Source organism: Paramisgurnus dabryanus, chromosome 18 (assembly GCF_030506205.2).
Source record: "Paramisgurnus dabryanus chromosome 18, PD_genome_1.1, whole genome shotgun sequence".
Classification (NCBI taxonomy): domain Eukaryota; kingdom Metazoa; phylum Chordata; class Actinopteri; order Cypriniformes; family Cobitidae; genus Paramisgurnus; species Paramisgurnus dabryanus.
The window spans coordinates 24,574,142-24,600,734 of NC_133354.1; the positions used below are offsets into that span (position 1 = coordinate 24,574,142).

At 37.3% G+C, this 26,593-nt stretch overlaps 2 protein-coding genes across 4 annotated transcripts; both read right to left on the minus strand.

The window, feature by feature from the left end:
• Nucleotides 1–1,443: 1,443 nt before the first annotated feature.
• cpdb (carboxypeptidase D, b) lies at nucleotides 1,444–11,934 on the minus strand. 3 transcript variants are annotated; one of them, XM_065287434.2, is made up of 22 exons: nucleotides 11,152–11,933; nucleotides 8,765–9,012; nucleotides 8,551–8,693; nucleotides 8,304–8,470; nucleotides 8,137–8,227; nucleotides 7,878–8,055; nucleotides 7,593–7,784; nucleotides 7,332–7,517; nucleotides 7,177–7,259; nucleotides 6,991–7,081; nucleotides 6,754–6,899; nucleotides 6,458–6,627; nucleotides 6,096–6,371; nucleotides 3,809–4,004; nucleotides 3,589–3,727; nucleotides 3,370–3,504; nucleotides 3,078–3,173; nucleotides 2,937–3,001; nucleotides 2,625–2,756; nucleotides 2,085–2,270; nucleotides 1,893–1,989; nucleotides 1,444–1,773 (listed from the first exon to the last, which is right to left on the minus strand). In XM_065287434.2, exons 1-22 carry the CDS (start codon nucleotides 11,745–11,747, stop codon nucleotides 1,568–1,570), a joined length of 3,819 nt encoding a protein of 1,272 aa, XP_065143506.1. In that variant the 5' UTR covers nucleotides 11,748–11,933; the 3' UTR covers nucleotides 1,444–1,567. The 3 variants fall into 3 exon arrangements, with proteins under 3 accessions (XP_065143506.1, XP_065143505.1, XP_065143504.1); XM_065287433.2 differs by having other exon boundaries at nucleotides 3,370–3,501; nucleotides 7,878–8,227; nucleotides 11,152–11,934; XM_065287432.2 differs by having other exon boundaries at nucleotides 7,878–8,227.
• A 4,450-nt stretch (nucleotides 11,935–16,384) lies between these two features.
• Nucleotides 16,385–25,390, minus strand: cryba1b (crystallin, beta A1b). Its single transcript, XM_065287442.1, has 6 exons — nucleotides 25,101–25,390; nucleotides 19,576–19,650; nucleotides 17,915–18,033; nucleotides 17,688–17,829; nucleotides 17,345–17,487; nucleotides 16,385–17,146 (listed from the first exon to the last, which is right to left on the minus strand). The coding sequence occupies exons 2-6, from the start codon at nucleotides 19,618–19,620 to the stop codon at nucleotides 16,999–17,001; spliced, it is 597 nt and encodes a 198-aa protein (XP_065143514.1). The 5' UTR covers nucleotides 19,621–19,650; nucleotides 25,101–25,390; the 3' UTR covers nucleotides 16,385–16,998.
• Between the last annotated feature and the right edge of the window lie 1,203 nt (nucleotides 25,391–26,593).

The following is a 26,593-nucleotide window of genomic DNA, read 5'->3' on the forward strand; positions in this document are numbered from 1 at the left end:
GATATCTTAGAAAGATATCTTAGAAAGAAATCTCAATATGAAACGTCATCAAGTATTAATATGTCAAATGTTAATATTAATATCAAATATGAATTAACTGCAATATTAAGCAATTCAATTGAATATTATTTTATCCATCTCTGTGCTTTACTGCCACCTGCTGTTTGCATATTATTATTATTATTGTTATATTATTATTATTATTAATACTAAAATTAACAACACTTATGATAACAACAAAAGTAATAATAACACTAATCATAATAATAATAATAATAATAATAATAATAATAATAAAAACAACACTACTACTACTACTAATAATAACACTAACACTAATAATAACACACTAATAATAACAACAACACTAAATAAAAATAATAGTAATAATAACAATAAAAATAATAACAATAAAAATAATAACAACAACACACTAATAATAACAACACTAAATAATAATAATAATAATAATAATAATAAGTTATTATTATGATTTAACAATAATAATATAACCATAATACTAATAACCATAACAATACCACAAATAATACTAATACACATAACAATACCCATAACAATACCGCTTATACCCATAACAATACTAATAATAACAACCATAACAATACCGCTAGCTATACTAATAATAACCATAACAATACCGCTAGCTATACTAATAATAACCATAACAATACCCTTAATAACCCTTATACCCATACCACGAATTACCATATCAATAACACTAATAACCATAACAATACTGCTAATAATACTAATAACCATAACAATACAGCTAGTAATACTAATAATAACCATAACAATACCCTTAATATCACTAATACCCATAACAATACCGCTAATAACACAAAAAACATAACAATACCGCTAGTTATACTAATAATAACAACAACCATAACAATACCCTTAATAACAATAATCCCCATAACAATACAACAAATTACCATAACAATAACACTAATAACCATAACAATACAGCTAGTAATACTAATAACCATAACAATACCGCTAGTTATACTAATAACAACAACCATAAATAATGCTAGGTATACTAATAATAACAACCTTAACGATACCGCTTGTTATACTAATAACAACAACAACCATAACAATATAGCTAGTAACACTAATAAGAACCATAACAATACCTCTAGTAACACTAATAATAACCATAACAATACCTCTAGTAATACTAATAATAACCATAACAATACCGCTAGTTATACTAATAACCATAACAATACCACTAATATCATCACCAAAATACTTATACTACCACAACCAACACAACAACAAAATAATACCACTAATAACAACAACAACAACAACACTCGTGAACGTGCAACAACAAATAATAATAATAATAATAATAATAATAATAATAATAATAATAATAATAATAATAATAATAATAATAAGCACACAAAATAAGCAAAATGAAAGCCATTTATTTCCCAATGAAAAAACAAACAAACTGGAGTACCAATGAATTCTTGTCACTCTAGTCCTTCTTAATGTTACAACACTTATTCATCAGTCTAAACTGACACATTCACTCCACAAAGAAAGGGTCGTCCTCACTCTCGCTGTCCTCCAAAAACTCCTGTCGCAACGGTGACTTTTCAGAAGCCATGGCCTCCATGTGAAGACTCTCTCTGTTACTGTGACACCAGTGAAAGCCGTCCCGTATCCTGCTGAACTTGGCAGAGCGGAGGTGCCAGGCGAGGAGAGCGCAAAACAAGACGCTCATCAATGATGCTAAAACAAGAAGTTTCATCATTACTTCAAAGCTGTCCACTACTGAGTGCACCGTTTAGTATATGAAAAGAAAAAATATAAAGGAATAATCTCATATGCACAATATTGGATGTTTTTACCTGATGCAATTATGAGCACCCCCTGGTCAAGGGGAACCCTATCTGCTGTAAAGTCAATCACAATGGGACTGGTCAGTCTGTCAGAGGATATATTCACCTAAAATCAAAGAGATCAGAATGATTTAACCTGCTGGACATGAGCTAAATAAAAAAGCATGATTGGACTCTGCAGTTTGTGAACCAGAGCAATACCTGCTGGAGCTCTTGTTGATATCCATGGGCCTGCACCTGTAGCTGGTGTGTACCTGGAGCCAGCAGAGTCGTGAAGTAACCCTGACTGTCCGCATAGATGCTTACCGATCCATTCACCACAACAACAGCATCTGACACGGGTCGGCCTTTACTGTCCCTTACAACACCACTCAACCTTCTATGAGCCTTCAGAGAATAAAGATTATTCAGTGTGACATATCCTTAAAGCAACACTATGTAGTTTTTTTACCTTTAAATAATGTCTCTAAAATTATTTCAGTGATAGAACAACTTTTAACTGGACAAATTGTACTGTTGCTGCAACCTGAGCAACCTCCTAGCTGCTACAAGCACACTCTGAAAGTGGCGGTGGAGGGTAGGAAACACAGCCCCGCCCCTCCCCCTGCAGAAGAGTGTCTGATACCAGGCACTGTTGCGCTTTTCAACCACATGGGGGAGCTGTTAATCATTTTTACATGGAAACTACATAGTGTTGCTTTAAATGTATATACTTATACATATACTCATTATTAAATAAACCTCCAGCAGCATGCGGAAAAGGGGTGTTCGGTTTTCAATCCACAACGAGAAGAGCTGAGATTCAGGTGGGTACATACAACAGCCAGTGTACACTGTGATCTCAGGACAATTATCCACATCCAAACTGAAGTCCTGAAAGTGCAGCAGTTGTATTTTCTTTAAGGAACAGTGCACCCAAAAAGTCTTTTTTTGTCATGAAAATGTGCCAATGGAAACAACAATTTTGCATAAACTCCCATATATCGCAAAAAAGGTTTTTATCATCCGCCATCAATTTTAAATTTAGATGTTCAGCACAGATCTCTCAAGTACCTTCAAACTGCCCGTGTGAGCGTTAAACTCTGCACCCTTCAGGACGCCTCCTGGGATTTCTATGGCTGAGTAATATTATTCACATCATAAAGCATATTAAACCATCACCTACTTCATGACTTTAAAAGCTTTTAATAGTACCTGGTTCTTCTGCACATTCCACATTACCCATGTGCATGAATGGATGAATGCTGGCATACAAGGAGGCCAAATATCTCAACGTCTCTTCATTTTGAGCTTTAAAACAGAATACAACAGCATTTCATAACATCCTTATTTCTATATAAATGGACTTTCCAAAATTATAAAGGACAACACGAAAGATTTTGGTGATTGTCCATGCAAAGGTTGCCATCACAATACTAGGAGGTTGCCAGGATGTTCAAATGTGTACCCCAGCTAGCACATAAAACTAATAATGTGATGTTTTTACGATGTTGGTTGGGTCTGTCGTAGGGATACGTGGCCATCAGAAAGCCCCCCTCCAGCACTACAGAGAGAGAGAAACCACTTCCTTTAATCAGATTCATCACCGCACGAGTCTCTGGCTGGACGGACACGTTGCCTACTGTAAGAGAGAATAATATAATAGCAATTAGGGCTTTTCATTAAACTGGTTATCAATAACCTGATTTCACAGCAGCTGACTGACCATAGATGTAGTCGGTATCCAGATCAGTGCCTTGTGCATTGGTGTAGCCCTCAGTGGAAGAGCATTGACCCTCCTGAGCCTCCTCTCGGCCATCAGGATTCACACACGGGAGAATCAGGATCCTGCTTCTGTCAATTAACTGGAGAAAAGATTAAGATTCACTACGAGAAAGAAAGCAAGTGAGAGAGGAAATTTTGGTTGAGAGGATTTGGTTGTCTACCTTGGTAATGGTGGGATTCCTGCCGTAATTGAGACAGAGAACAGAGGCAAATTCGAGCAGCAGCTCTGGGCCGACTGCCGCGTTACCATGGACACCGGCCACATAACGAATCTTGGGCTCAGCAGACTGAGGCATCTCCAAATTGCCAGAGATCTCCAAGGCCCAGATTGTCCTGAACTCAACGCTCTGACCCAAACTAAAAAACAATTTTACATAGGGCTGCACAATATATTGTTTCAGCATCAGCTTCTCAATGTGCATATCTGCAGTCACATTGCAGAACATAGTTTTGGGAGGGGGGTATGCTATTTCATGCATTCTGACACGGTTTAACTGTGCATTCACAACAGACACGAATGAAGCACATAAATCATGCTATTTGACCGTAGTTGGACGCTAGAAAAGTTTGAGTTAACTTGAAAAAATTTTTTTTTTTAGTTATTGTTATAATGTAAATGGCCCTTAAGAGTTGGACTCCTCATGCTAAACACAAGGCAAAGTGTCAAAAAAAAGTAGTTGGATGTGTGACAAGTATTTCTGTGCCGAATGCGCTTCACCAGGGTTCGTACAAGTTTGGGAAAGTTATTTTCAAACAAAAAAAATATTCATATGCAACAATCTCACTTTATTTCTTTTATGAGCAATTTCAGTGCAGGAAGTACAGTGGAAGTCCTTATATGGGCACACATGAAATATCGCATGCACACACCAACCAAAAGCTGACATGAAATCAAAGTCCCCAAAGAAGTGTGTTATTGTTTGTGAGGGAAATTTAATCTTGTTCCGCTTGCCAATGAACCCATCATTATGAAAACAATGGATATAGTTTATTTATCTGGCGTAGCAGCGGAGTTGTGCGTGTGTGTTGAATTTTGTTGAAATGGGGCAGTCCCAACCGGGTCATGAGTTGCAGGCAGTATGTAAAACTGCATCAAACGTCTGTGTTTTGCATATAAATAATGTAAACGACATAACTTATGATTCACTATATGGTTATCCAGAGATAGTGGGATAATGTTTTATGTGGACACAAAACGGTATGCCTCCAGTAGCTCGTATTTATTTAGAAAGATAATTTGTACCAATTCTATCTTATAAATCTGATAAAACTATAGATTCTTTGAATATATGAATGATGCAATACTATTCTATTCATGAATATCAGCTGATGTCACTCACATCGCAAAACTTGTCTTCCACCATTTTGAGTACCTGAAGTGGTCGCAAAAGAACTAGAAGGTATGCCTTCAATATGCTGTGAGCATCAAAATCGCTATTTTAACAACACTAAGAAGGCTCGACACAACATGATACTTTGCTCGAAGTATCACCTGCGTCTCTACACGTGAACTTGAGCATTGAGAACATTGTTTGTGTACACAAAGTTTACTAAAAAGAAGGTTTTGAACAACTGAATTTGGTTGATTTGGCGTCCGCTCGCTGCCATCTTGTCGGTCAAGATGTATCGATGTCCGAATGCGACGTAAGGAGGGAGGAGAGTAAAGATGGATAGCTCCTAAAGCATAGTTCCATATAAATGCCAGATAATTTCGTTGTTTTGTCGCAAGTGAAAAACAATATTGACCTTCTAGTTAAAATAGGAGCCTCATATGAGATTCATTCATTCGCATTCGGAAATCGATTCTTTATGTCTGGCAAAGACAGCGAGCGGACACCAAAACACCAAAGTCAGTTGTTTAAAACCTTTCTTTTTAGTAAACTCTGTGTGCACAAACAATGTTCTCAATGCTCGCGTTCATGTGTAGAGATCAAGCTGATACTTCGAGCAAAGTTTCATGTTGTGTTGCGCCTTCTTAGTGGTATAAAAATAGTGGTAGTTCTGTAGCAGTGGACAGCGGCTGGAAGAACGCATCAGGGATCAAGTAGGCATCACACCCTAACAAAGATATTTTTTTAAAGTAGCGTTTCTTTTCATGACAGTCGAGGTGCGAAATGTGGTCTTTCTTGGCATTTCCCGTATCTGTAAGGATCATAGACCGTAAAAGATAAGAAATCCGTAAATCGTAGCAAGCTAGCCAATGATTGTCAGTAGCCTACTGGTACTCGTTAGGTTTTCAAGATGGCGGCAGGCAACTGAAATGACGTAAAATGTCACATGACTGACTGATACTCATGAATAGGTACTCGGGAATAAGCAGAAACAGCATGTTATGTGAGCTTTAAAAGGAAACTATTTTTGATGCCTTTGCCAAAGTTACATTAAGAGAACTGTTTCAATCAAGACAGAAACAACAGATTTAATAACATTTTGAAGAAGTGCAGTTACCTGTACAGGCGAGCGATGCGAGGGAAGTTGAACGTAAGACTTCGGAGGAACTCGGCACGTTCTCTGTAGTTGCGATACTGCAGGATCTGCGCTGGCAGAAGGCTATGGACAAATTTATCTAACGCACCAACGGGTAAAAGCCGCTCCACCAGTTTCTCAAAGTCCTTCTGTTGTTCTTCCTCCAAGGATGGCTCTGATGTGTCCCTGTCCAGTTTAAAGTCCACCTGCTCCACTCGAGTCTCCAACACCCGGACGGATACAGACATTGTGTTGTAACTGAAGGTAAAGCACGACAACAGTGTCAGTGTGCTTGTTAACTGATCAGAAGGCCTCAAATGGTCCCTTAATGTTCTGTATCGTACCCTGGAGCAGAAGCTATGATATGGTAAGAACCAGGAGCCAGGGGTCTCCAGTACTGTCCTGCACTGTTGGTGTGAACCTGGTGCCTGGATCCTTCCACCACAACTGTGGCATTAGAGATGCCTTTGCCAGTATGAGCATCAGTCACCATACCCCTCACAAACAAATGAACCTAACATCACACAAACCACGAACATGGCTAGTAAATTCCACTTCTAGAGGGCCAAGGACCGAAATTCCACCTCTTCAGGATGGAAGGTGATACACTTGGCTAAATTTGTTATCTAGAGTACATTACCTGCTGTATGAACTGTAGCAAGGCTTTGTGATTCTGCTCCCAGTATTCTGAGAGCGACTCCTCTGGTGGCCGCAAATCACAGCTCAGACCAATGTTAACAGCTAAATTATCTGTGTCACTATAAGCCCAAGTCAGCATATCAGTTCCTACATACAATCAGAAGACAAAAATGTATATCTCACAATAAAAAGAACAGTAATTGGTTTTAGGAGGGGTTGAACAGTTGAATATTTTAACCAGTCACTGGCGGACGACGGTGCCTGTTGGCTTTTTTCTCTCTGGTTCTCGGCACATCACAGGCCTGGGGCTCCTGTAAAGCCTGAGATTGCTGGAACCAATAAAAACACAACAGTAAGCGTCCAAAATAACTGAGAAAGACAAAAACATAAATCAGTGCTATACTTTAGTATTCGGCACACTTACCATATAAAAGGCTTCTGTAACATATTTAAACAAATTTTCATCAATAGAGTCAATGGAATGAGGATACTCTACTCCCCTGAACCCTAAAGACGATACAGTTCAGTTTTACTTGAAACATTGAATGTATCACAAACTAAAAATAAAACTCACAGTACCTCCACGAATACTTGCAGACAGCACAAAGTAGCGAGACTTGATCCAGTTAATCACTGCTTGAGTTTCCTCTTCAATAACAAGTTTTGATTTTGTACGTTGAGGAAAGTTTGTGTTCAGGTCCACACGGTGACTATTACTATGTCCAATGATACGAAGAACGGAGACCTTTAAATGTCCCTTTTGGGCTAAAGGAATACAAAATGATCAATACAGAAGATGACACTGCGACAGCACACCAAACCAAACGTATTCGCTCTCACCTTTAAGTGCCAATTCATAACCATCGGGGTTCATGGAAGGCATGATGTGAATTCTTGTGCTGTTGACCAGACCGGTGACTAAAGGATCCTTGCCGTAATTGCGGCAAATGTATTCAATAAGGTTCAGAAGAATTTCACGGCCGATAACCTCATTTCCAAGTACGTTACCAACAAACATGACCTCGGGTTTGCCTGGTTGATTATCACATTCAAGAAATTGTACATAAACAGCATGCTGGATTAACTTGAAATCTATAGATCAAATATGATTGTATAAAGTTGTACCTTGCTGACTAACTCCAGGATTGGTGGATATCTCCATCACGTATAGATTCTTGCCCTGCACTGATTTTCCAGCAGAGTATAGGTATGTGATGGATGAGTAGACAGCGCTGAACAGCTGCAGGAACATCTCCATTTCATCATAACTATGATGTCGGAAGTCCAAGGATTGGATTTGAGACTTCGGGGTGGAAGGTACTGTGGTGATGAAAACCTCATTGGTTACGGTGGTTTGTTCAGAAAGCACAGGCTCTGACATTACCATCGCCTCTTCAGTCTCCTCAAGAGTGAAGTTTAGCACCGTCGGTTTGCCTTCGACCACTGGTACTTCCTTCACAGTTTTTGGGAGATACCTGTGATGCGAAAAACTTAAAACCTTTTTGTTTAAAACCTTTACACCGTTAGTGATGTTACACACAGTATAATCACCCAGGGGCACTAGCAGTCAAGTCGTATATTCCAGGCAGCAGCAAGCGGTAATAGTCACCAAACGTCCAGGTTGTGATGTTGTGATCGATTCCCGAAACCGAGATGGTCGCATCTTGAAGACCAAGGCCGGACCTGGTCATTACGAAACCTCTCACACCAATATGAGCCTTGAAATCGGCAAAAAAACAACGATCACTATTCATGCAGAATATTACGCATGCAATGCTAAGAATTTGAATAATCTCACATTCTGCATGTAAAGAAGAAGTGCCTCTTTGTTGTTGACCCACTCGATGTAAAGCTGAGACGCTGGAGGATACTTGCAGCAACTCAATTCAAAAGTGACTTCAAAACAGTTCCCTTTCAGGTAGTTGTAATCCTGCATCCCACCTAAGCACAGGACACCAAACAGCAGTGCAAAAGAGCTTCATGAAGATAAAATGCTATGACAGTTGGCTTACCTTGGACATCATACCACTCTGCACCATTGGTGATACCATCTTTAAAGTGTTTGTTGGGATCATCAGGGCAATGTGGTTCACCCATTCTCATAATGGGATTGTTTTCAGCATACGTCTGCGCTAGATAGCGAAACAGAGCATCGTCTGCCGTAGAGCTGTAAAGTCCTGAGGTTTTATGAGAGCTGGAGTCATCAAAAGGGTAGCTGGCCACCACAGAACCACCGTGAAGACTACCAGACAGAACAAACCTGACAAAGATTACAGAGGTATATGCTATGTATGACTGGGTGATATATTGAATATTAGATATTGTAGAAATAACTGTACTGAAGAATAATTACTACAGAACATTGAATATGGCTGCACGATAAATCGCATGTGATTGTCACGCGCATCTCGTCAGTAATGCCGGTTCCTTGATTAGTATTAAATCGCCATCAGCTCTTTCAAATGGAGCGGCATTAACTGCACAGACAATCGGGGCAATTTCGTATTAATTATCGCGGACTTATCGCCTGCGATATGTATGCGATATGGCCCAGCTTGTCAGGGAACTACGGCTCTGTGCATTTAATGCCGCGCCATCTGAAAGCAGCTGTTGGCGATTTAATACTAATCAAGGAACTGGCATTACTGACGAGATGCGCGTGATATCGCATGTGATTTATCGTGCAGCCCTTATATTGAATAGCGAATATTGTTCAAAAATCTGTCAAAGGCGACACTAATCTGCAATTTCACTCCCCCTTTACATCTCACGAGTTCGCAATAGCATGTAATCAGGGTTTCAATTGAGCCGGGGCCTGTCTGGGACCGTTATAAGCTCACTCTGCTCCACGCCACGCCAGTGTGCCCGCTGGTGCTGGTGCGTGTGCAACGACGTGAGATGGATAACGTGTTTCCATTCATTCCTATAGAAGGTAGGCTTCTAGTGCAAGGCACTAGTGAAAAAAAAATGAAATGCGCGAACAGGTTTTTTCGCTCAATATGCTACAAGTGCTATAATTGTGTCCCCAGTGCTTCTATCAACCTTGAAAATGTGAAAAAGATCAACCCAGTAACTTAGTTTTGATAAAATATTCTCTGCATCATGTGAAAAATAAGGTAATTGAAATTTGGCTCCCCTTGTGATGTCAGAAGGGGATCTTATTATAATTATTCCACCCCTTAATTTGCACTATCCAACCACGGGACTGCAATTTAGTGCAGAGATCAGCTTATTTGCATTTTAAAGGACAAACCCAAAAACAGCACAATTTTGCTCAAACCTACAAAGTGGCAATTTTAACATGTTATAATAAACTATCTGTGGGGTATTTTCAGCTTGAACTTCACAAACGTACTCTGGGGACACCAAATATTTATTTGACATCTTAAGAAAGACATCTTGTGAAATGTCTTTATTTAGATATTTTATAAAAGATGCATTGGTGCATTTGGAGTTTAAACAAACTCAGGTTAGAAACTTTTTAAACACTTCTTCATTACAGCACAATGTGCACAAAACTTTTAAAGACACAGCCCAGGACAATGGCTACAATTTTTTAAAATTTAATTGACAATTAGAAACCCTAAGAAATCTTTGTTTAAACAAAATGGTTTAAAAAAACATTGACATCCCCTTTTTACATTTCAATAATTATTTCACACAAATGACTCGTACAGTACATCTTAAACAATGTAGGAGGAGACCAAAACATTCCGGGCTATATGCATTATTAAATCAAACTTGGGGGGATTGGTCGGTTTCTGATTTTGGGGAGCATGTCCCCCTCAATTGTGGTTACTGCCCTGGTACAGTATTCTTTAAACTAATTTTTTTATTAAATTATTTTAATTATTTTTTATTTATTTTTGAATTTAAGGTAGCTTGGCAAAAATAAGACCACAAAACGGCAACGTTTTTGAAGATAGACCAGGACAATGACTAAAATAGTACCACAAGAGAGAATCACAAAAATATTACTTACATGAGAGATTTTAGTTTTTCTAAGCATTTTTTTTTACATTTTAATAAAACCCAGATTTAGACATTTTGGTTTGCATTTTTGCTAAATTATTTTGTCCAACACATACTTTAAAAGTTTAGTGTTAGTAATTTTGTACCATACACCTCATATTTTGTTGGTTTGATATAAACAGAGGGGCATTTAAAGTTAAATATTGTACAATTTCTCCACGGAAATGACTTTTTGCCACTACGGTGTTATTTATTATAAAAATTAGGAAAAGTTTCGAGATAACATTTTAGGCACTTCATAATTTGTACTTTTTTAATTTAAGCAATTTATAACATTTTTAAAACTATAGAAATCACATCTTATAGAATTTACTGTTACCAAACATTGATTTTAATGGAATCTATAAAAAGGCAAAACCTAACTTACTTTTTCTCAAGTATCCAGCTCATCACAGCCTTGACCTCCGGTATATCGTTTAAGATGCTAGTGGAAGGCTCATACTGGTCTGGGAAACTTCTGTTAAGGTCGTGATGTTTGGCATTGTATCGGACCTCACCGCGGCCACTACAGTCTCCCTCTTCAGCCTTCTCAAACCCGTCCGGATTCATACTTGGCATTATATAGATATCAGTCCGGTCCACGAGCTCACTCACGCGCGCATCGCGATCATATTGACTTAACAGGTACTCAATTAAATACACTAACAGTTGCCTGGATAACGCCTCGTCACCGTGAATGTTGCCTACATACTTGAACCTCGGTTTCCCTGGCACGTCTATACTGGGACTCGTTGTCACCCTCATCACCCAAAGTTCCCGTCCTTCAACAGACTGTCCGATACTCGAGAGGCTGCAAATGTGTGCGTATGTTTTGGAAAGACTTTGAAGGCGATCGGTCAGGTCTACGTAATTGTAATATTCAGTGAATGTTTCGTCGTTCACGTCATTACTGTGTTTGAAACCGTACGTTTGGTGCAATGATAATATTAAAATATTCTGCAAAATGAGCAACAAAATATGCATGTTGTGTTCGGTAGTATGTCATGTAGCTTACAATAAAGTATTTTTAAAATATTTTGTTTTGTCGTTATAGTTTGCTTTATGTTGCACCATCGTAGGTTTGTCGGTGAGTAGATTAAACCGTTTGAATGTGAATTACGGACACTAATAGTTCACACATGGCACAATCAGTATAAAATTGGTTTCCAACACACGCAGGACTTTACCACTGCTGCATGCTACTACCGGGTAATTTACAAATTACAGGTGTTTTCGACTTTATCAGACTCTGCGCAGACCGTTCGGATTTTGACGTCAAAGTAGTAGGCTACCGCGAGATCGATTCGAAAGCTGCGCTCTCGCGATACTTTGATGTTTAACGAAACGACTGTGCAGAGTATCAAGGTGAGGAATGAATGAGCCTGTATCGGTAAATTTGTTTTTACCGCCATCATTACAGCATGAGAAATATATGAATAAAGAAAATGTTATATTTCAGTTATTAAACTGGTCAGGTTTTTGTTTTAAATTTGGTTTAAAAAAGTTAGCCTACATATTTCATAAGTCTCCAACTTTTTTGTGAGCAAGTGCTATTTACAGATAAAACGATCTGGAGGGCTACTTTTTTGATATAATCTACTCAAAACTTTTTTATTTTACTTGTTTATTTTATTTATTTTTACTTGTTGATATGTTTTATCATTGTTTAAAATGTTAACATACATAAAAGAAGCCAATCTAATATTAAAAATATGTAATAAATAAATAAATAAATAAATATTACAATTCAGACCATTAATAGAATGTGATATGGTGGGAACCTAACAGACTCTGTGCGGGCAGCCTGGTGCCCACGGGCACCATTTTGGATACCACTGTCATATGGTCTCTGATTAATACAACTTACTGTTGAAGTAAGACTTGGGCCGTATATTGAGTTTTGATAATGTATCAGTAATTTTCCCAACGGGATACAAGACAAAATAGGGTCAATATCGCTATATGACCCTACTTCTTTGCAACAGAAGCTTTGCCAGAAATGTACACTGAGGTCAAGCGTAAGCTTTTCAATCAGCTTGCAAATGCAGCTGTAGCCTATATTTTTTTTAAAAGAGAGGATTTTGTTTATCATATGCTGTTTTAATAAAGATGTTACATCTCACATGATGCTTTGACTTGTCTGTGTTTGTATAGTTCAGTCAAGATCTATATTTGCTCATTAAATAATATTTTGTAACACTTTACCTCTACATATCGCAGTGTGTTTAAGCATCATATAGTTTGATGAGATCTTTCTTTTGTTTTTATTATTTATATTTAGGCCTACTGTCAGTCATTTGCTGCATCTTAGTTCACTTACATATATATGTACTAAAACTATTTAAAATTGTTGTTATGGGAAGGTATATACATTTTAGTGCATAGCAAAAAGTATGCAAACACTGGGACATTTTAATTATCGCATGACTGTTGTTGCCTAGATTAACATTGCTTTTTGTGTTTTCTTAATTAATTATTTCTCAAGTAATATTTGCTGTATAGGCAAATTTAATTTATTAATTTAGTAAAGCATCATTAAACTCCTTCTTTCTCGCAGTGAGTTATGGGTAATATTGGACGGTTCATGAATCTGCATTTCCAAAGTTTGGAATAAGTAAACCATTTTAGGTACTTCAAGGATACTTATTTGAACATACTAATAATAATTAGTTACATTTATATAGTGCTTTTCTGCAGCACTCAAAATGCATTACATATAAATGGGGGATTCTTCTCAACCACCACCAATGTGCAGCATCCACCTGGATGATGCAACGGCAGCCATATTGCACCAGTACGCCCACCACACACCAGCTTATTAGTGGAGAGGAGACATTGTGATATAGACAATCAGTATATGAGGGGATGATAAGTAGACCAATGGGTAAGTTTGGCCAGGATGCCAGGGCACACCTATTTGAAAGACATCCTGGGATTTTTAATGACCACATTGAGTCAGGACCTCGGTATAACATCTCATCCGAAGGACGATGCTTTCTGATAGTACAGTGTCCACAACACTATACTGGAGTGTTAGGACCCACACAGACCATAGGGCAAGCACCCCCTGCTGGTCTCACTAACACCTCTACCAGCAGCAACCTGGTTTTCCCAAGAGGTCTCCCATTCAAGTACTGATCAGGCTCAACCCTGCTTAGCTTCAGTGGGCAATCAGTCTTGGGCTACAAGGTGATATGGCTGCTGGATTCATATGGCTACTACAATTTGAGACCAGTGTTGGGGAAAGTTACTTTTAAAAGTAATGCATTACAATGTTAAGTTACTCGCCAAAAAAGTAACTAATTGCATTACTCAGTTACTTTTAATGGAAAGTAATACTTATGTTACTTTTCATGGAAAGCAATACTTAAGTTACTTTTAAGTTACTTTTTTTACTTGGCTGAGGCTCTAGCCTGCCATCTTAGTTTCTGAATCAAACTATTTCCGCTCAGGCATGCACGCATAGAGTGCATAGTTCTGCGTGACTATGTTCAGTTTAATTTAGTAAATTTTTTTTAATCAAATTAATTTAACTGAAAAGTAACTTAAAAAGTAACTCTTAAAAAGTAACTTTACATAAATAATATGTAAAGTAATACGTTACTTTACTAATTATTTCAGAAAAATAATATTATTACGTAATGGAAGTTACTTGTAATGCGTTACCCCCAACACGGTTTAAGACAAACTAATTCTAATTGTGCATACTAGTATAACCTCAATGTCTGTGTGTAGAGGGCTTATGTGAACTGGGACATATTACTGTACCAAAGTCCCTTTAGGTCAGTTGTGCCACTAGTGGCCATCTATGCAATGTTTCTGGACAGTTATTTCAGTCATATTCAGTCAACTTGAATGAGGAAAGACAGATATCTCTGAAATTGGTTGCTAAAGTCACAATTAAACAACATATTTCGATCCAACAGTTTAACCTGATATAGGGATGCACCCATAACGATGCCAGTATTGGTATCAGGCCCGAAACCAAGCTCATGTACTTGTACTCATACTCTTAAAAATACTCCGATACCAAAGACAGATAGCTCACGTGAAGTACTTTATGACACTTTATGACAAATTTGATTGTCTTGTTGTCTGTGATTTCTTTAGCACTTTGACAGCTTTGTGACAGGCAGGTAAAAATTACATTCATTACGACCTTGGTTTTGCCCTTTGGAGGTTATTGGACAGTATGAAATGTTGGCTTTGAAAATTTGTGATGAGAAGCACAAAATAATTATTTGTTTTTTATAATATGAGTTGAAGTTGTTAAAAATAAAGATGCTGATATGTTCATTAGTCTCATTGTGTTGTTCTTAGAAAATTGCCACATGAAAAAAACAGTAGAACAAGCATCGGTATCGGCGAGTACCAGGAAAAAAATATCGGTACTCGTACTCGATCCTTAAAAGAAAAGTTCGGTATTTTACACTTAAAGCCCTGTTTCAGAGTGTTTATGATGAAATAGAACGGTTTTGACTGAAATTTGGACATATGATGCTGACCTGAGAATTTTCGGGTGTTTCTTGTATCACCTCCCACCTCTACAATGGCTGTATAGGTGCACTGGAACAATCCTTCCTAAAATGCATTAAACTTTCGTTTACAAAGACATGAAACTCACAGAGAGTCAGGGGTGTTCACTGATATGCTCACACAAAAATCGCTGCAAAAGACGCATTCCAACAGGTTTATTGTAGTTTTGTCCATCTCCATTGACTTGTATTAGATGTGCTGTGAGGTACGGTATTACTCCGCGCCGGGAACTTTGTTTGTATTCTTGCAATTGGCAAAGGCGGATTATCGCCACCAATTGGGCTGGAGTGTCTATTATTCAAGCTCTAAGCGGAAGAATGTACGGGTGTGAGGCGTTTGGAAAAAAAGTTTTCCAAAGATTACAACGAATGCTAAAACACCTTTTGGAAAGCATCTTTTGCAGCAATTTTGTGTGAGCATATCAGTGAACACCCCTGACCACTCAGGAGTTTCACATCTTTGTAAACGAAAGGTTAATACATTTTAGGAAGGATTGTTCCAGTGCACCTATAAACCCATTGTAGAGATGGGAGGTGAACAACAAACACCCGAAAATTCTCGGGGCAGCCGCATATGTCCAAATTTCTGTCAAGGCCATTCTATTTCACCATAAACAATCTGAAAACAGGGCTTTAAGTGTAAAATACCGAACTTGTCCTTTAAAAAGTGGTATCGGTGCATCCCAAAATGTACAGTTTAGGGATGCACCGATACCACTTTTTAAATTTAGATTCTTAAAATTACATTGCGCCCAAAAACACTTTTAAGTCGTTTCAGCTGCACATGTGTACAGGTTGGCAAGTGCCTCATGCAAATTCGTCTAAAGCCCCTCCCCTACAGAATGTCAGTATTCATTGATTGATGATTGGTTCGTTTAACTGGAAGGCGGGACTTTCTGTTGCCAGAGCGGCCATATTGAGCATTGCATTGTTTCCCATTATCTTTGATATTACTTAATAATGCTTGTTTAAAACTCTTGAGGCATCTAAACTGTTGTTAAAGAGATTAATTTTGAACAAAAATATTATTCAATTTACAATTATATACAACTAGAAACTCTAAGAAATCTATATTTTTACATGCTTATGTAGTTCATAAAGCTGTTTATACATTTTGGCCATCCTCCCCATTTTTACGTTTCAATGAATATTCTGAATATTTAAACATTTCATTACACATTGTACATGCCCACACATCATGTACATGTACTGTATTGTTTAATTCCCTTTTAAAATGACTTTTATCCTTTGGAGGGTTTATTCCCTACAGTATGTTCTCTGATAGAGATCAACACACCACATTCAGTCGTAATCAATTATTCGTTTCTGTGTATTTGGCTTTTATGCTTATTTTCTTTATTCATCAAATATCATACAGAAGTTGACCATGAAAACTGCGAAGGCTACAATCATGATAATAGTCATGACGAAAGCAGAGCACTGTTCCTGGGTTCTCATCACACCACGTCCATTCGCTTGTAGTGAAACAAATCTCATCGTTCCTGCCGTCAATAGTTTGTCTTTCTTTGCGTAGTGGATTAGAAAGTGCCGTGGACTTGTTGCTTTGGTGTAGCACCAGCTTACCAACCTGCCTGGTCAACAGACCATCCTGCAAGGCTGGGAACAGAGGGATAGTGAGAATGAAAGGAACTGGGGGTCAGAAGGATGAAGAGGTAAAGTTAAAGAGGACACAGCCGATCTCAGTGCTGGATCCTGCGGATCGACTGGATCTGAGGGGTCTGAGCGTGGCATCCGTACTCTCTGTAGTTCCTGTACTCGCCTCCGTGGCAGTCACACTCCATAATGTACTGGTAACCACGGTAACCAGGATACTGGTAGCATACAAAGCTAGCGAAATAGGAAAGATACACAGAGGCAGTGGTAAAGCACAGAGGCAGAGTGGAGCACATGTTGTTTCAGAAGCTTACTCAGTTTTCAAACCCAGATAAAAGTTTACCATAAAGATGAAATACAAAATTACAACCCTATTTCATTATGATATAAACTAAATGATCAGATGTGAGGCCTTTGAGCAATCGTACTTACGCGCCACTCATGACCCGGATCGAGCGGATCTCGTTGTTACACCATCCCATAGCCTGCAGAGAGGGGTAGTCATTGCACACCTCCCACTCCTTTCCAGTCATGTTTTCACACTCGAAAAGAGTCATACGGGAATCCTTGTGCATCTGTTTCAGAATAAAGAATAAAAAAGCTTTGCTAAAAGAAATGTAAAGGATATAATGATTCCTACTCTAAATTCTGCTTTGTTGAGCCACAGTCTAGTGTCAGGTATGGGCATTACAGCGACTATACTTTGGCTCAATGCTTTAATCATATTGAAAACATATAGGTGAGTCTTTATAAGTGTGCAGATGGTTTCACTCACCGCAGAACAGACGGGGCGGAAGGACATCAGCCTCTCAATGCGATAGGCATTGCTGCCACTCCAGGCCTCCCAGCAAGGGTAATCTCCCTTCTCCAGGATGAACTGTTGGCCGTTGAAGGTAGTGTGCTCAAAACCAATCCAGCTATTGTAAGAAGAAGTGATTAGGAGACATTAGGAGCAATGTGGAAATTAAGATGGTAATGAAAAATATTTTAGGTTTTACTCACGCGCCACACTCCACCTTCAGGGAGCGGATGGTCTCCATTCCGAACTCCATAATGTTCTGGCAACAAGAGGTGAATTCACAACGCCTGCCCTGGAAATGCTCCTGGTCATAAACGGTGATCTGGAAAACAAACAAGCCAACTTAAAGTGCCAATGTAAAGTGTATATTTTATGTAATGGTGCAGTGATTGTTATAAACAATTTATCAGTGTAAGTCTTTTTAATTTATGTGCCCTCAAACTTTTATTAAAATCTGAAAATGTACTTCCACCCTCTTGTGGCGATCATTCTCTGATGACTTCAGCTAGACAGCTTGGGCGGGAGCATCCGTTAACTCCACCCCTCCAACTGTCAGTCTGATGCCAGAAACGCCTACTTTATTATTTCCAATCACAATGTTAACACAAGCAGCCCCCACTATTTTCCTCTAGTTTCACTTCGGAAATATGTCTTTATTAACTCTTTCCTCGCCATTGACGATTTAACTCGTCAAGTAAGAGAAAACACTTCTCTGCCAATGACGAGTTTTTCTGGCAATCCGTATTTCCGCTATCATCCACCAGGTGGCGCTCTTACACAACTTATAAACCCGAAGGTATTCCCTCAGGGCAAACAGCTCAAACTCTGTGTATATTTTGAGAATCGATCTGAATCTGATCTCTATCAAAAATCCTTCACAAAAACGCAATTATGTCAGCTTTTTGCTCAAACATTTTGTATTTGTGTAGAAGCCTACCCATATTTGAGAGATGATTAAAAGAGAACAAATTAAGGTAGGATGAAACTTTTTTGTTTGAAAGCAGAGCGCCTATTCTTATTTGATATATTGTATGTTTATATATTTAAAGAAGAAAATGCTGGTGCTGCCAACTTTTCTTTTACTTATTCAACTAGCTGACGCTTATATCCAATGTGACTTACAATTGCTATATATATCAGAGGTCGCACGCCTCTGGATCAACTAGGAGTTAAGTGTCTTGCTCAGGGACACCATGGTGTGTCACAGTGGATTCGAACCCGGGTCTCTCACACCAAAGGCAAGTGTCTTATCCACTGCGCCATCACCACCCTGGCAAGGAAACAGTTAAACATTCACTAGATGTTTTTGCTTTAGAGTTTAAAATGATTTGATTCAGATATAATACAAGAAGACGCTGTGATGCTCTAAAATTAAATAAAATTTGGTGACATATTTTTGATATAAGCTGAATGTTTAAATGTTAAAAAGACCATTTAAGGCCCTGTTTATACCTGATATAACCTTGGAGAACCCACAGGGTCAAATTTTATGGCTATTCGAACACATTCGATCACATGAGCAAATGTGGCACAGAAATCCAGTCGAGTGCGTTTTCGACAACCTCTGAATCTGGTCAGAAGTGAATGAACTCAAAATGTTTTACACCATGTTTACACCTGTATTTAGCACTGTCCACTTGTGATCCGATCGACCAAAATTCATCAAAATATCAGGTGTAAACAGCATAAATTTCCATGCTGGTTAGTTCTAGTTTGATATTAGTCTACCAGCTGAACCAGAACAGCCATGCCATCAACCAACAAAGCTGGCCTACTGCAGTAGGTGATTCTGGTTTACTGAGCTAGATAAGTCTTGCTGGTTAATATAATCTAGTAGTCACTGAAGAGTTGCAAGTCACTGTACCTTCCATGGTCCCATGGGCATGGACACAGGGTTTGTAAGAGCCATTGTTTCAGGTAAATCTCAACGCTGACTGACCTGTATGCAAAAAATTGGTCAACATGTCAGAAGAGTTCACACACACAAACATTTAACCTATAATAGCAATAAATGAGCTAATATCCATAAGAATCAAAAACAATAATGCAAAACATGACAGTCTGAACTGCTTGTCAACGCTAATGACGTGAAACATTATTGCTGTCTGCACTCAAAAAAATGATACTTTAAACGAACACAATTTTATTGTGGACAGTGGTTCCACACAACCCAGTTAGTTTTTATTAACATTTAAGGGTTGTTTTCAGTCAATGCCAAATTCTTTTGTTGCAGCAACACAATTGAATAATAAATAACTAATGTGAAGTGGTAATGTTTAACAAAATTATCTTAGTTACTTATCCATAACTTAAGATTGTTACATTTTCTGAACATGTGTTTAACTTGTACAAACTAATCAAATATTTTTTGCTTGTCCAAATCAAGAGTAGTTTATTCATACAACTCATTTACATTGTGGACAGTGGTTCCATCCAATTACTTTTATTTACTTTAACACAACAATTTCTATTTCAAGTTAAATCACACACAAAAATATACTTTTTGTAATAAACTCTATATAACATTCATTTTATTCATAAAAGATTCTCAGACACCAGTTCTTCAAGCCATGTTTATTGCACTTAAACTACAGATACCGTAAAGGATATACCGACAAATGAGATGCACTCATCAACTTGAAAAACTTGCAAAGTTTTTCAAGGACTTTGGATATTACAATGTAACCTTATAACAACATTACAATTTTTTACACTTACTGACAAATGAAATGCACGAAGCACCATTCAGGCAGTTTTTTCAAGCCCCCGGATACGTATAATTAAACAACATTATTACACAACTGTAATGCTAACTGACAAAATAGGTTGCTCTCCATTCAGAGAGCTGGCACATGCGACTTTCAAAGATTTTTCAACAACTTTGGTATAATTTTAAGTTAAATGGTACTGTAAAAACATTATAAACGTTAACATTCCATGACAAATTAGATGCAGGACCATTTACGTACAGCCAAAGCTTTAAACAACTCTACATTAATCTAATTAAATAAAAACACACTGCAAAACTATCAAAATAAATTGACGACACTGCTTACTTCCTGAATGTTATTGTACTGCCATTTCAAAAACATGGCATTTACATATGAAATATTAAAACATTCCTTTCTCAAAACATCTGCAAAAGGCTTGGTCTTCAGCGTCTGAACTTTATGAGATAGTTACTTCCCATCTAGCTCCAGAAACAACAACTGCAATACTTCAAAAGTGTACCTGAATTCAAGTTCAGTTCATATTTCAGTCCCATCAGCATGGTTGTCGCATACACAATGTTGTTGAGGTCCGAGAACTCTTAATCCGTTTAATAACACTCCAACATCTGCTGGGCTGTCTTCGATGTCTGAACCATACATTTTTACAACAAGCACTCCCATCACCATCTTCTGGATCGCCTCCTGGGTACTGGGTGCATCTGTATCCTGCAGGTGAGAATGACAATGATAAAATTATTTTATGTTTATTAATAAGTTCAGAAAAATCTCATTTACCATTTAATGTTATTCAAAACCAACACATCACTTGATTCTGTAAAACTATGGACGACAATCTGCCTCAACATCTGACGTGTTTACGTTTTATGTGACGCAACAGCATGACATAACCGAAAAGCTACACAAATGCGATCAGAGCGGTCAGACTGGCTTGGATTTCCAGAAATGCGATTTGAAAAGGATTTTAAACCACCCATGGATGTAGCCCGAAAAAGATTTGAAAAAACACTGATTTCATGTGGTTTTTGGCCGTTCACACGTTCTAAATGTGATTGAATTGGAATTGATGGATTCGAATATGCACCAAAATCATATTTAGACTGACAGTGTGAACAAGGTATAATTGTACTTCCCTGTTCTATTATTAAGACACCATGAATATGAACTAAAATGTTCTAAAAATCTATTTTAAAAATGTATTTAAGTACCACTCGTAGTAAACTTGAACCCATCTTTGTATGAAAGTTGGGTTCAAGTTTACAAGTTTTAACTAAATACATTTTTAATACAGAGATAGTATATTCAAAGCACATTTTAGTTTCGTAATCATGTTGTCTCAAAACAGCACAAATAAGTACACTTAGATAATCTTAAGAACATCTTAAAAAGTACTAAAGAATAAATTTTAGTATACCAAGTATAAATTAGTTTAAAATAGAGCACTGTAAGTACAATATGGAAGTGTACTACTTTTTCACCTGGGATACCACAACATTTAAATTCCTTGATAATACAGCAAAGTATATATATGCACATATACTTACCAAATACTCTTTAATTAGACTGGTCGGGTCTTCATTCAGGTAGACAAAGAAAGATCGGAGTCTGATCAATGTTGTCAGTCTAAATATGTAAATATCAAAATTTTATTAATTGTAGCATTCACAATATCAGGTAAACATTTACCTTTATTTTTAGATTATTATGCAAAATACAGCATGTAAGTGGAAAACAACAACAAAAAGGGACACTTTAAACTGTACCTATGTTTCTTTTTTTACAAGTTCCAGAAACTTTCTAATTCCAATTTCACCAGTGCAAAAAGAAGTTTTATTATAAGGTTTTAATGAGTGCAGTTCATCATACCCGTGTTGTGGAGACCAGCAGGTTTTTAATTCTCTGTCCATTGTTTTGCATAGATCCTTATAAGCTTTGCAGAATATGGATTCATCTTCGCCAAGTATGTAGACACCAATGGGGCTGTTGTGATTCTTTTAAACTCTGCACAAATCTACAAAATAAAATAAATTATTGTTACCACAAAACCAATAAAGTTAAACATAAATGACTCAAAAACTTTTCACTCACCTCTTCCCTTCTGAAAAGAGCAGGCCATCTAGTTTTGAAATCTGCTATTGAAGGCGATTCCTTGACAACCTCATGTCTCTTGATAGAAAAGGTCTTGTCCATCAGCATTCATAATGTTTTCTTATTGTTCTTTTTCATTTCAGACAGAAGTATTAAACTGACTACTTCCAGTGTTTTGGATGTCTCCGTTTGTGGATGGTAAGGGCAGTAGTTCACCTCAGCATTGCATGTTTTTTTTATATATATATATATGGTAAACAGCACTGGAAATTCCAGCTGGTTTGGGCTTGAGTAAATTTAATTTCACTTCATTAAAGCCAATTTTTCTCAGTTTTGTTATATATTTGGCAATACACACTTTTGCAACACAGTCAGAGCTTAATGATGTAGATTGGGTTGACAAAATGACTGTGTCACAGGATGAAAGTGAAAGAGCTGGTGATGAGCAGGTACTCCTTTTGAGAACTGTTCAGTTGTGGTGGGGGCAAGTTGTCACAATCACTTGGTGTTGTCAGGAATACCACCTTTAGTGTACTTTTGTCTTGAATTTCAGATGTGTACATGAGATTTAAAAACTAATTGCCCAAGTCAGAATCCATGAACTGCAGCCTTAAATGTCCTTGTAGATTACATTGTTTTTCTATTTCCTTTGACAGGTCACTCACTGAAGTAGGAATGGCATACTGAAGGATCACCTTTTGTAACTTTTAGCCAGACTAGAGAAGTCATTGTGGTATGACTGTGGAAAACAAGTAAAATTTAGTTAATTATTTTTTTTAAATCAATTGTAAGTATGGTTTAAAAAAACATTAACTTATGAATTGTCCATTTAACAAAATAAAAGCATATTTTACAATACAGTATGCGTGGACTTGTCTTTTCAAAGTCACCAAACAAAGCACCAACCATATAACTCAAGCAATGGATAATCAATCATCAGCTAACTAAAATAGGCACTGACAGACTTTAACATACAATGCAGTTTACCTAAAAAATGTGTGATATGCTCTAGTTTAAATAATCTGTTTTAATAAAACACATCTGGCTTCAGTCATGAACAAAAGCATCACTTGCCTCATCACCATAAAAACGTTTGACCTCCTGTAATACTTCAGCAATGGAAACTACACCAGGCTTAAAATCACTCACTGGTTGTGTTTTCTGTTTTTGTGTGATATAGAAGTCCCATTGACATTTGATTGGAAAACACAACCTGATAACATGCAAAATACCGTTTTACTCTTCTTTAAGTGACTGTTTATGTCAGCAAAGTATTCTTTTTCTGATGACAGTGCACTGCATGCCATGCACACAAATTACAAGTGAAAGTGGGCCTTTGTCGTCATGCAATATTACATCTGTAGCATAATTCCTACTTAAATGAACAAGTAGAGCATATCATGTCTTGAATATATCAATTAGAATATGTACTATGATATCTATGATAACCACCACAACGCACGTGCAGCAGTCTTTCATGTTTTAGTACTTTAGATCACAAATTTTACATTTCAACATAACTTAATTTAAGTATTCATTCAGAGTAACAAATAAAAATAAACTTTAAGAACCCCTTGAGAAAAGGCTCTGACTAAACACAGGAAAATACGTTTCAAAAGCACTATTATCACCAGTAAAACAAGTTCAATGGCTAACGTTACCACCGGAACACGACGGAAAATCGAAGTTCAACTCACCACGAACACGTGAAGCAATCCGTTCATTTTGAAACGCACAAATCACGCAGTTTACAACACTGCTGCTATCATAAAACACTAATAATGGCCGAAATTGAACAACACGTTTAATACTGTTTAAACACGAGTACATCACGTTTAATACGGTTTAAACACGTCACACGACAGATCGCGTGAAGCACTCCATTACATTTGAAACGCACAAATCACACACTTTACCTCACTGCTGCACAAATGACGTGAAATCATCACCATCAAAAACAAACACCATCGCCTTAAACATAAAATAAAGTTGCCTCAACAATGTTTTAAGATGGATTGAAGAATAAACGTATTTAGTTTACTTACCACACCATCACCGGCGCGCCGTCTTCGTGGAAGTCGTTAAAATGACGTCACATCCTTTAGTTTGAAAAAAATTCTTCTTCTTCTTCTTCTTTCTTTTTTACCGGCGGTTGGTAACCAGCTTAATGGAGCATTACCGCCCCCTCTGTTCCGGAATATGAACCTGATAATAGGTCTACTCTCTATCGCAAAAGTAAACCAATTACTTTAGTTTAAAGATAGGTAGTTAGGTAAACCAGAGTGAATAACAAATTGATTTAGCATAACAAATTACACTTGTATTTTGTCTTAAAAATAAATGTGTATGTGTTAATGTAACTAAATATATTTGTGTATAATGAACAGTGCTACAAAACCCATTTTTTGAGTGTGTGCTAACTAAACTGTCTGTGTCTGACAAGCTTGAACGATGCTGAAGTAAATGGTTTACATTTCATAATGCATATCAGTTGTACATCAAATCTTTAGATTGGTCATTATGTGTAGATGTGATGTAGCTTGTTGAATCCTAGAGGCTTTCCCAGACTTACCAACAGAACGAGCTATGTGCGTTGAGGGGAATCCACCAAGCGGTCACCCGTTCAAGCATTTGTGGGGGTATTTATACAGACGCTGCCTCTATAACACACAGACCCAGTCTGCCGTCAGCACTTTGCTTTGGATGCCTTTTGTTTCTGACCTGAGCTGCAGTCTTTTCTTTCCTCGTCGCACTTTTCACAATGATGTGACCTGCACCAATGACAGGCGTGGAGCAATCTCACGTCGCGCTACTTTGATCAGTCCATTTTTATACTTTTGAGAAGTCAATGCATACTATATACTAATAAAATAAATATATAATATCAAGGTTTACAGTACTTTCAGTGAGGCTGTAATTCAATATATGTTTGTAGTAATGTTCAGTGTTTTCTAAAGAGATGAAGCTGATACAATATTAACCCTTAGGCTAACTGGTGCTGTCTCATGAGCGGGACACCTGAGTTTACTTTAGTAGTTACCATGTATAGGCGTGAAGTATGTGTTTTGTTGTCATTTTAGACTGGACAACCTTGTAGTTGTATTGGTCTATTTCAAATAAGTTTTGTTTGTTTAACCTGTTTCTCACTTTATGAAGTGTGCCCCCCAATGAAAACAAAATGCCCCCTGTTCTATACACTGTAAAAAATACTTTGCTGCCTTAAATTTTTTTGTTAAATCAACTCAGATTTACAAGTCATGTCAACAGAAATGAGCTGTCACAACTTACAAAATATAGTTGAGAAAAGTCAACTTAATTTTATAAGTTATAACAACTCACCTGTAGTTGTAACAACTCATCTCTAGTCAAGATAAATAATAGTAAGTTGAAATGACTTGTAAATCCAAGTTGATGTTTTTTTTAAAACATTTTAAAAGCAAAGTATTTTTTACAGAGTATGTTCTGGTGACGGCCCTGACTATATATCATTGGAAAGGTCTAAGAATGTTGTTTTCTGTTTCAAAACATTTAAGCAGTAATAATAATCCAGAGAGAGTAATTTATTAATTTGTGACAAGAGTATGCAGCAAACCGTTGACACCTAGTGGTCGTTGTTGGTAAAACCACTAAAAGTGTAACACAAACCAAATTTTCACCTCCTTCTTTAAAACAAGACCAAGATAAGGCTTCTGGACCAAAAAATTGTCATAGTTAAATTTATTTAAAGGTGTACATAACCTTTTCATACCCCCCAGTCAAAAAGGGCTGTGCCAGTTAAGGCGTTAAATATCTAAAAAGCAACAGGTGGGGAAAGGTGGCTAAATTCATGGGTTTCTTGAAAGAATATGAACCTTAGGAATTAGTTTTTTTCATTGGAGGATGTACTTTATATAATTTATACTGCATCATGTGATATTAAAATAATAGGAATATACATTCCACAGTTTAAATCTATGTTTGATGTTTAACTTTAGAAAACAAAAGCGGTACACAGACTGAGGTCAGCACATTGTTAGGCCAGAATGCCAACCATGTGTGCGTCAAATATGTGCATCGTGTGTATCT

What these genes read in the sequence shown, in the direction of transcription:
- cpdb (XM_065287432.2), bottom strand. Translation starts at nt 11,747, where the DNA reads ATGCATATTTTGTTGCTCATTTTGCAGAATATTTTAATATTATCATTG. An exon ending in CGCATCGCTCGCCTGTACAG is followed by an intron (nt 4,005 to 6,095) that starts GTAACTGCACTT and finishes ATTGTTTTTTAG; the next exon opens with TTTGGGTCAGAGCGTTGAGT. An exon ending in TTTTCCGCATGCTGCTGGAG is followed by an intron (nt 2,271 to 2,624) that starts GTTTATTTAATA and finishes TATTCTCTGAAG; the next exon opens with GCTCATAGAAGGTTGAGTGG.
- cryba1b (XM_065287442.1), bottom strand. Translation starts at nt 19,620, where the DNA reads ATGGCTCTTACAAACCCTGTGTCCATGCCCATGGGACCATGGAAG. An exon ending in TGCCCATGGGACCATGGAAG is followed by an intron (nt 18,034 to 19,575) that starts GTACAGTGACTT and finishes TTTGTTTTCCAG; the next exon opens with ATCACCGTTTATGACCAGGA. An exon ending in CTGAAGGTGGAGTGTGGCGC is followed by an intron (nt 17,830 to 17,914) that starts GTGAGTAAAACC and finishes TTCTTACAATAG; the next exon opens with CTGGATTGGTTTTGAGCACA.